The sequence below is a fragment of the Hemibagrus wyckioides genome, linkage group LG11 (genome assembly GCF_019097595.1).
Source record: "Hemibagrus wyckioides isolate EC202008001 linkage group LG11, SWU_Hwy_1.0, whole genome shotgun sequence".
NCBI lineage: Eukaryota > Metazoa > Chordata > Actinopteri > Siluriformes > Bagridae > Hemibagrus > Hemibagrus wyckioides.
Genome location: NC_080720.1, coordinates 30,948,574 through 30,958,351, shown reverse-complemented (window position 1 = coordinate 30,958,351; position 9,778 = coordinate 30,948,574). Strand labels below are relative to the sequence as shown.

General features: G+C 39.4%; 2 protein-coding genes across 11 annotated transcripts in view; both read right to left on the bottom strand.

Moving 5' to 3' along the window:
* abi2b (abl-interactor 2b) overlaps positions 1-3,246 on the bottom strand; it is a 13,114-nt gene extending 9,868 nt beyond the window's left edge. For 4 of the 10 annotated variants that reach the window (XM_058403009.1, XM_058403011.1, XM_058403010.1 and 1 more), the window contains exon 1: positions 3,060-3,244. In XM_058403009.1, coding sequence (XP_058258992.1) covers positions 3,060-3,176 — 117 coding nt within the window. In that variant the 5' untranslated portion in view covers positions 3,177-3,244. Of the gene's footprint in view, positions 1-3,059 lie in introns of all 10 variants that reach the window. The other 6 variants (XM_058403013.1, XM_058403014.1, XM_058403017.1 and 3 more) reach the window with 3 other exon arrangements.
* Positions 3,247-3,740: 494 nt separating this feature from the next.
* LOC131361636 (cytochrome P450 20A1) lies at positions 3,741-9,146 on the bottom strand. Its single transcript, XM_058403019.1, has 13 exons — positions 8,897-9,146; positions 8,131-8,180; positions 7,870-8,036; positions 7,122-7,267; positions 6,859-7,026; positions 6,704-6,782; positions 6,086-6,201; positions 5,915-5,969; positions 5,585-5,705; positions 5,365-5,476; positions 4,640-4,704; positions 4,417-4,506; positions 3,741-4,328 (listed from the first exon to the last, which is right to left on the bottom strand). The coding sequence occupies exons 1-13, from the start codon at positions 8,966-8,968 to the stop codon at positions 4,178-4,180; spliced, it is 1,392 nt and encodes a 463-aa protein (XP_058259002.1). The 5' UTR covers positions 8,969-9,146; the 3' UTR covers positions 3,741-4,177.
* Between the last annotated feature and the right edge of the window lie 632 nt (positions 9,147-9,778).

Below are 9,778 nucleotides of genomic sequence, written 5' to 3'. Positions count from 1 at the left end.
TGATGACAGGAAATGATGCGTAACTGCAGTTCTAAACAGGGTTTCGTGTCAAACCTGTTTTCTAAGAAACGCTCTAGAGGGATTAGTTACTGTCCAAATCTCTGTCCAGTGGAAAGAAATTGAAAAAAGAAACTAAATATTTTCTCTCGTCTCAACAGGAACTCCCTGGATGTGTTACATTTCTATTCCAACACCAGCCTCTCGCTGCTTCTCTCTCCCACACACACACACACACACACACTCATTCATCTCTGAGCCACAGAGCGAGCGTAAACCCTGAAACCAATCAGAAGGCTGTTATCCAAACCCACGCTAGGGTGCTGCCTTTATTGGTCGCCTTGAACCATCGATCATTCTGCGCCAGCGTAACCATGGCGACGCTGTCACAGAGAGGAAGAGTGGACGATAAATAGGAGAGGGTGTAAATGTATGTACACGTGTGTGTGTGAGGAAATGTGGGCGAGTGGACAGCGAACTGTGCAATCTGTCGTCTTTTATTTATTTATTTTTTTCTTAAAGACGAAAATAAATCCTAATTATGTAACTGACCGCTGGAACGAAGCTCACGTATAGATTTCTGTATCGGTTCTTCATATTAAGACGTGTTACAGAGCTCGCTCGCTCGCACGCAGACCTGAATACAGACGTTTAAAAATAGATAAAGATAGCAGACTTTTCAAAAATGGAGCACGTCTTAAGCCATTTAAGGAAACCTCGTCTCTGAGGAGAAACATTTCTCTCTTCACTATTTCCTCTCTATTTCCTTTTAACCTCAGATCAGCTGAACAAATTTCAGGAAGCAGACTGAGGGAAAAAATGTAGCTCCAAATCTGGTTTAAGCAACCAGAAGCAGAGAAAAATAAACGGTTAATGATGAATAAATAAATAAATACATACTTCATGAAGGTTTTGTATTTAATTTAAACAATTTTATATTTAATCTTTAAATTAGTGAACAATTTGGAAAAATATTTTTAATAATGTAATATTTTTAATACAAATAATAAATGCATTTATTTACAATAAACACGTCTTTACTGCGGCTGTTTTGCTGGCTGTTTGCGAACAATGCGTCTGTACATGACCGTGATCTAGATGATGAATCGTAACACATTCGAGGTTCATGTTGAGAGATTTTAGTCCTGATGTCGCTTTTCTGTCTTGGACAACGGATTTATTATTTGTCCAGAGCCGTGACCGGAACCAAACCACTTCATTCATTCATTCACACGAACGCTCTCGGCGGCTTCCTGAAACTTAACACCGTAACACTAAATACCACAGATTCAGTCTTCTCATTATGTCAAAACCGTTCTTTTGAGAAAATCGATCTGAAACGGCAAGGAGGAAATGAGGTGAAAGTCATGACCTGAAGAGTACACACAGAGAGCTATGGTGCCAAAAGTTTTGGGACACCCGTCCAAATCAACGAATTCAGGTGTTGTTTTTGAGGGGTTGGGCTCGGCCCCTTAGTTCCAGTGAAAGGAACTCTTAATGCTTCAGCTTCATACCAAGACATTTTGGACAATTTCATGCTTTGTGGGAACAGTTTGGGGATGACCCCTTCCTGTTCCAACATGACTGCACACCAGTGACCAAAGCAAGGTCCATAAAGACATGGATGAGTGAGTTTGGTGTGGAGGAACTTGACTGACCTCAACCTGATAGAACACCTTTGGGGTGAATTAGAGTGGAGACTGCGAGCCAGACCAAAACTGGGACGTCTGCCTTTACATGCACATGAATGTAATATGGAGTTGTCCTAACCTTTGCAGCTATAACAACTTCAACTCTTCTGGGAAGGCTTTCCACAAGGTTTAGGAGTGTGTTTATGGGAATTTTTGACCATTCCTCTAGAAGTGCATTTGTGAGGTCAGGCACTGATGTTGGACGAGAAGGCCTGGCTCACAGTCTCCGCTGTAATTTCTATCACACACACAGCCAGAGGTAACCAAACTAAAATATTTTAATGGAGATATAGATGCTTTGCATAACCAGTTTGTCGTGTTCAAAGTCAGTGAGCAAAAACGCTGCACTAAAATACTGACTCCATAAAACTATAATTCATGGAAGGAGTCTCCAGTCACAGTGCTTTGTAAATAATCTGAGGTAAACCTGTTCATTTATTTCATTGTAAACTTTTTGACTTTATACCACAGGAAAGTCTCCATAAGCTTTTTCTCTCGTTGCACGAGACGCTTCTTGGGGGAACGAAATTTTATAGCTGTGCTTAAAATTGTAAGCCCCTCCCCCGTGTGACGTCATCTCGGGACACGACCTCGCTCACTTCTTTTCACAAGGATAACAAAAAATACAGCACCAGCTAACTAATACACGCCAGGATCACTGAACACAGAACAGATTTCTCGTCTGAACATATTAAATATCTCCGATGGTGCAGTTTTTCTTTTATCTCTTATTAAAGATTTGTGATTTTTCAACCCCTCCTAGTACACAATCTATAGCTCGTGGGTGCCTTACGCAAACCAATTACTCGAAAGAATTAGGGGAAAAAATGAATCAAACAAAGTATTAATGTTAAAGTTATTGACGTATTTAAATGTTAGAAGTAAGCCAATTATATAGATAACAAGCGAGTCAGGTTTATATCCGTAAACACGCAGCACAGGGAGATGAATTCTGCAACAACAAAATGGCCGCTAAATGCAAAGGAATAAAACGCATATATCGTCTTGTTAATATTTACATCTTTAAAATAATAACACTTAGAATAATAACAATAACAAGCAGGTCGTTACGTAATGCAATACAGCTACGCTGTCGTCGACCAAGCGAGTTAGCCTTAGCCTAGCATCAGTGACTGTTTGCATCATTCCACAGCAGTCAACAGCACTCACTGGCTGTATCCCGAATAACATCCAACAGTGTTGCACTGCGCACTACATGTCACGTGAGAGTCATTACGTCATTCACTATCTAGCGCACTACTTTAAGCACCGAGCAGCCATTTGGGATTCGGCCATCATTTCGATCCATCCGAGCAATTTACTACTACTACGCTGTGGAGGTTCTTTATAAATGAAGATTTGATGGATTACCTGGATGTAATTGCTCTCGCAGTATTCGGCGACCCGCTCTAAATTCGCGTAGCTGTCCAGTAAAGCGCCTCTACCCGCAGGAATCTCTTCTTCCAAAAGCATTTGTAACTCCGCCATCTTCACATCTTTTTACTAGCTGCCTGTCACACAATCCCCGATCTGCGGCCCCAGGATTTCGGGATCGCGCTGCGCATGCGCGTTACGAAGCTTTACACGCATGCGCTGAACCCTCACGGTTTTCCTCATTACATTTTAAGACGACTTTGTTTAGTGATTTTTAAAAAAACCCAAATTCAGTGTATAAGAAATAAAATTACTAATATTTTTGTCTTCTAAAAATATATTAGTGAGTTGTTTGTAATGTTACACTGCCCACAGGCGTAGTCTTTTAATGCATGATTTTGTAATTTCTACAGTATAAATGACCGTGCATTAAGACAGCAATCTAATACACAAGAAAAACTTTTTTTTTTTTTTTAAATAAATAAATAAAAGAAATAAATGTTGCTGTGATCCGCTAGTCTCTGGGCGTTGGAAAATTTAGGAACAATCAGTGCAACTCCATACAACTTATTAAAAATACTCGTACCCCATTCAGGTTTAAAGAAAATGGACGAATCCATGATTGTACAATATATGTACACATGTAAGTGGGACACAAAGAGCACTCGGATTGTGTGATAATGTCACTATAATGTCAGTTTATTTCCATCTCACATTTCAATATCTTAAAATTACAAATGTGATAAAGAAACATCTGCCTTCTTCATTTGGTCCAAAGGGTGTGTAAATTTTTGCACCCAACTATGTACAAGTACAGAATGTACAAATGCAGAATTGTTCAACAAATTGTCATATTTAATAACAGCAATCGAGATATTTTTCATCAGTGGAAAGAAACTGAGAAAAGTTATCGATCTAAAAAAAAAGAATGGGTTATTAAATGATTCATTGAAATGACACATTAGAACTTTATAACACTGAAGGCATTAGGAATCGTTCTTGTCCAGTGGTCATGTCCGACGACTATGGACACGGCATTACGTCTGATGTCCTGGAAAACCGATCTCTTCACAGTGTCCTTTACGGTTGAATGAGATATGCGGGAAACTGCCGAATCAGTTCCTCTTGCTCACTGTGATCCAGGTGTCGTCTTTCGGCGTGGTCACAAGCTCGTACCTGGACTCCACCACCTGGCCCTCGAGGTGGTGTAGCCGCAGCCTGCGCACCAGCGAGCTCAGCAGCACCGTCGCCACCGTGTACGCAACCCTGAGAGCGAAAGGAAGGAGAGAAGAAAGATGGTTTTATATTTTATCATCACCACAAACTCACGGTGAATATTTCCGTAACATTTTACCTGAGTTCAGGGCAGGCCTGATTTCCTGAAAAGCCCAACAGTGAGAAGCTCTTCATCACCGCTTCATCTGTAAATCGATCTGGATCGAACCTGTTCAGGCAGAGACGTGATCACATGCTCAGAGACTTTAACTCTGGGAGTCAATGCATCCTGATGTCAATCTCAGCCACATGGTATTATTTGTTATAAACAAAAAGGACACTTATTTCCACCACACACACACCTGTATGGTAATGTCCAAGTGTCTGCATCTTGTAGGACAACACCGAGAGCGTAGATGACCAAAGTCTGTATAATATAAATAAAATATAAATTAAAAAACAAACAAAAAACACAGAAATAATTACAGCGAGACACACTGAATCATTTTTTAAATTCTTTTACACATTTATCCTAGATTTTTTTCCTCCTGAATTTACACCAGTCATTCTTTACATTATTTCAGAAAGATTCTATGAACATATAAAAGTAATAGTAAAAAAAAACTTTTCCACAAACATATTATTTTTTACTTTATTATTCAATTTTAATTAAAAACTTTTAAAAAAAACGTCATATTTATGTATTAATTTATTTATTTATTTATTACATTATTTTTTTTTTATTCGGCAGCTTTCCTACATAAACAGACCAGATCCAAGTGTCTTAAAAGTCAAACAAAAAATAGACAGAAAATAAACAAAAACTAAAAAAAAAAAAATTAATAAATTTAAAAATAAAGTAAAATGTCACATATAATTAATGTGCCAATAAAAGTAATGCAAATCAATAAACTAACTTTTTCAGATTTAAGATTAAAATTTTAAGTGAATATGTTGCAGGTGTGATAAAGTCTAATAAACGAAGCAAAAAGGAAATGATTAACAGCGAGATGTTATGGTGATGTCTGATGTGAAGCAGAGTCACTGTTACTCCCTGGAGTTCCAGTGTTTAATTCCTTACACTGACCTCTTTAGGAATAACATGTTCGTCCACCTTCCCTTCCACCTCCTGCAGTCTGGCTGCGATGGGGGTGAGTTTGGCCGTGCGCACCGTCTCGTTCAGGACCTGCTGACAGTACCTGCAGAGAGACGACACTGTTACAGAGTCACTTCTACAGACGGTCCATCATTACAGCACACAGGACCTGCAGCGCCCCCCCGGAGAACACAGGAACGCATGAACAAACCTGAGCTGTGGAATCTTGTCCAGAGACACCGGCTCATCACCCAGCACCTCTACTAACTCCTCATTCAGTTTATCCTGCACTGCCTCTGACAGGGACAGGAAGTGAACTGCCCAGATGCACACTGGGGAAGAATCGGAGAAAGAAACAAGTGTTTGTTGCTTAAGTAATAAATTATCATGACATCATGAAGCTACAAGTCTTTCAGTCATAATAATTCCTCTGATTTTGGCAAACTGGGGCTATAACCAGGAACATGGAGGCTGCAGAATGGAACACAGTAACTGAAGTGATAGAAGGAAGAGGATGGTGAGAGAGGAAGAAGCAGCTCACGATTTGCAGTGATGACTGAGCCAGCGAGGGTGAACACCATGCTCTCTTCCATGACCTGAGACATAAAAAAAGAACATAGCTTCTTTTTCCAATCGAAAACATCAGGGATGTAAACTTTCACCCTGTAACTGTAACCGAGAACTGTGTATAGATCTGTCTCCGTGATGTCACCTGTCTCTCTGACAGTTTGGCTTGCAGCAGGAAGTCCATGAAAGCTGAGGGACTCGCGCCACGCCCACTTCTCTCTTTTATAACAGACTTCAGCATGGACTCCATCTCGGACAATGCTGTAGACACACACACAGTCAGCTGGAGGTTACTGGAATGAACTACGTACAACAGATATGCAAGGAATTAATCACTTTCTGTGTGTGTGTGAGAGAGAGAGAGAGAGAGAGAGAGAGAGAGAGAGAGAGACTCCATCAATAATGAAGTGGAATTATTGTTCTCATCCTAAAGTTATTATATTCCTACACCGACACGTCCTCAAGTGGATCATTCACCTGTAGCCATGTTTTATGTAGTACAGCATGACACATTATACTTTTTAATCAGCTTATAGTTAGATTTAATATCAGAGACATCTGTGCTGTTATTATTTACGCTATAAACAGTCGTTCTCTTACCGGCTTCACTCAAATGAAACCCACAAAATCAAAGAAAACGGCGGTTGCTATAGAAACCTTAACGTATTAGAACGTGCAAATGAATAGAAATGTGTGATTTGTCTTGCAGATGAAATCAGAAAACATTGCTTTCTGACCAATCAGAACGGACTCGGCCTCTCACCGCTCTCATAGTGCGCCTTCCTGCTGGAGCTCTTCTCCATAGAACCGTCCAGGTATCCTTTCCCAATCTCTGACCAGATCTACGTGGCAAAAAAACAAACCGTTATCTTTTATCACAATATCTGTTTAAAGCATGAGTTTAAAGCAACTACTGACGGCCTCGTGGTTCTTGCGGAAGCGGATGACTTCGGCGTCTTGGGCGAAGCGGCTGCCCATGGCGAGCTGGGTGACGATCTTCATGGCCAGCCCGAGCAGGTGAGCGCAGATGGGCGTGTGCTGGGATTTGGGATACGACTGCCACTTTTCAACCAACTCCTCAACCAGCTGCAAACACAAGAGCACAAGGATTTTACACGGGTAAAAGAGATGAACTGAGGAATGCAGCTGCTTTTCCGTATATACAGATGACAGCATCATACTTTGAGCAGAAGAGGGAAGTTATTCTCCAGTGTTTTGTTTATGGTTCCTTCATACACTTTCTTCCTTAACAGCGCCTCGGTGCCTCCCACGCCCGCTCCTGACTGGTAACCCAGCAAGGACTTGAGCATCGTCTCAAAGGAATCCGCTAAAGAAAGAAAAATAAATAAACTGAAATAATTTCAAATCTATATAGCTTGGTGCAAAAGTTTGCACACCCTCTGAGAAATAATAATATTTTTAATAATTATAAAATAATAATTTACACCGATAAGACTTTTAGAAATAATGAAATGGCCCTGTAGTGTACACTATTTTGCCAAAAGTTTTGGGACACCCCTCCAAATCATTGAATTCAGGTGTTGTTTTTCAGGGGTTGGGCTCGGCCCCTTAGTTCCAGTGAAAGGAACTCTTAATGCTTCAGCTTCATACCAAGACATTTTGGACAATTTCATGCTCCCAACTTTGTGGGAACAGTTTGGGGATGACCCCTTCCTGTTCCAACATGACTGCACACCAGTACACAAAGGAAGATCCATAAAGACATGGATGAGTGAGTTTGGTGTGGAGGAACTTCACAGAGTCCTGACCTCACCTGATAGAACACCTTTGGGATGAATTAGAGCACAGACCTTCTTCAGACCTCAGCACAGACCTTCTTCAGACCTTCTCGTCCAACATCAGTGTCTGACCTCACAAATGCACTTCTAGAGGAATGGTTAAAGGACTCAGAAATGTTTTGCTACTCACTGGTCCAGTTGGGGTTGACGTGCTGCCTCAGTTCATCCACAGAGCCGAGACTCACTACAGGTCTCCGTCCGAACCAGAAAGATGCCACAGGACCGAACCGATCATGAAGCCCAACCAGAAACTCGTGCAGGCTTCCCTTGTTTACGATGTCTTGCAGGTTACCATCCCTAAAAAGCAAAAGGAAGCATAGCACAGACTGTGTGTTTGTGTCGAAAGAAAGAAAAAGCTCAAAGACAGGAACTGGTTTGTGTTTACACTTACTTCTCTTCAGTAGGGTTCAAGCCAGGAACACCAGAAGCTCGTCTTGATGACTGTGAAGTATAAATTAGAGGTCAGTGCTACTCCAGCTATATCCGCTATCTACTGGCCGTGCAAAAGTTTACATACCCTATAAAGCTCAGAGCAAATACTCTTTGAACATAATTATGTTTCCCATTGCTTGAAAATACGCTAGTTGATCAATTTGTGTACATTATTTCCCCCTAAGCTGTGAAAGGAAGGTGTGAACTGGGTCTACGGTGTATTCCCACCTCACATCCACCATTCCAACCACAATCCACCATGACCTTGACCAGGATGAAGCACTTACTGAAGAATAAATGAATGGACTAAGGAGATAATATTCTGGCTTTTTTAAAATATCAATCCTTTCCCTTTATAACTCTTTCAGTTTCATTTTTAAATCTTCACCCAATTGTTAACATCTATCCAAATGAAATGCTTTTGTAGGATACACTCTCGTTTACTTTTTAACTCCTTCTAGACTGCAGAGAAATTAGAAAACACAAACGTAAACAAACAAACAAACACGTGGTAAATTTATATAGTATAGAAGAGGGGCACAAACTTTTGCACTCAACTGTATCACCGACCTACTACGGCCTCACATAAGGAGCATGAAGTTTGCTTTAATAACTTTAATTCTCAAAACAGATATACAAGTGCAAATTTATTCACTTCAGCAGAAATCAGCTAGTTAGCTACTTAGCTTAAAAAAGCTAAGTATTTATCTGTCAAAAAGTCTTACCGGATATAAATACAGCACAGCGCCAACCAAAATAACGACAAATGTCACAGCAAATATAGCAAAGTCCAACATATTTGCAGGCTTAAATAAATCTTTTTGCAGGTTTGTCAATCTTTAAAAGGCTAAAATAATCATTAGAGCGCTGATGTAGATTAAGCTTGTTGCCTATTCGCCGTTAGCTGGCTAATATAAAGCGGCTAACTGTGTACCACGTCTACAGAACATTCACGGAACGTCAAGTTCGGCTATCGATTAGCGGGACTAGTAAGTAGTTAATCGAAAGAAATACCCAGACGTAACCAACTGATTAGTGAGAATATCGATGCAAACTCATGCAATATCGATGCTAAAATTTTCAAAAATTGTATTTATTACTGTTATTTTATTTTACTTCTTACTATTACTAATACTGTTTTGTTCTAGAAATGTTATACATCTACTGAAGTCACTGGATCTGTGTTGCACGTTATTGTAAAATATAACAAATTTATTGTTTATATCTTTTTCCAAAATGATCTTTCCAGTAAAAATTAACCTTGCACAAAGCCTCTAAAAAAAGGAATAAAGCCTAAATCCTCAGTGTCACTGTCTTTTTTCTAAAATGCCCATACTTACAACAAAGACTAAATAAATAAATAAATAAATAAATAAATAAATAATAATAATAATAATAATAATAATAATAATTATTATTATTATTATTATTATTATTATTATTATTATTATTATTATTATATTTTTTTATAATAATTATCATCATCTTCCCACCCCAATAAATAAATAAATAAATAGCTTGGCGTAAACCTTTAATTAATTTCCCGTGTTCAGTTAATATTTTTGTCAAACAATTTATATTTGTAGCTAGTGAACATTACTGTGACT

Bases quoted from the DNA above. Each gene is read 5' to 3' on its own strand.
- LOC131361636 (XM_058403019.1), bottom strand. From the start codon at position 8,968: ATGTTGGACTTTGCTATATTTGCTGTGACATTTGTCGTTATTTTGGTT. The intron at 7,027-7,121 runs GTATGATGCTGT...TTGTGTTTGCAG, and splicing joins ACTTCCCTCTTCTGCTCAAA to CTGGTTGAGGAGTTGGTTGA. The intron at 4,329-4,416 runs GTAAAATGTTAC...TTTCGCTCTCAG, and splicing joins CAGGCCTGCCCTGAACTCAG to GGTTGCGTACACGGTGGCGA.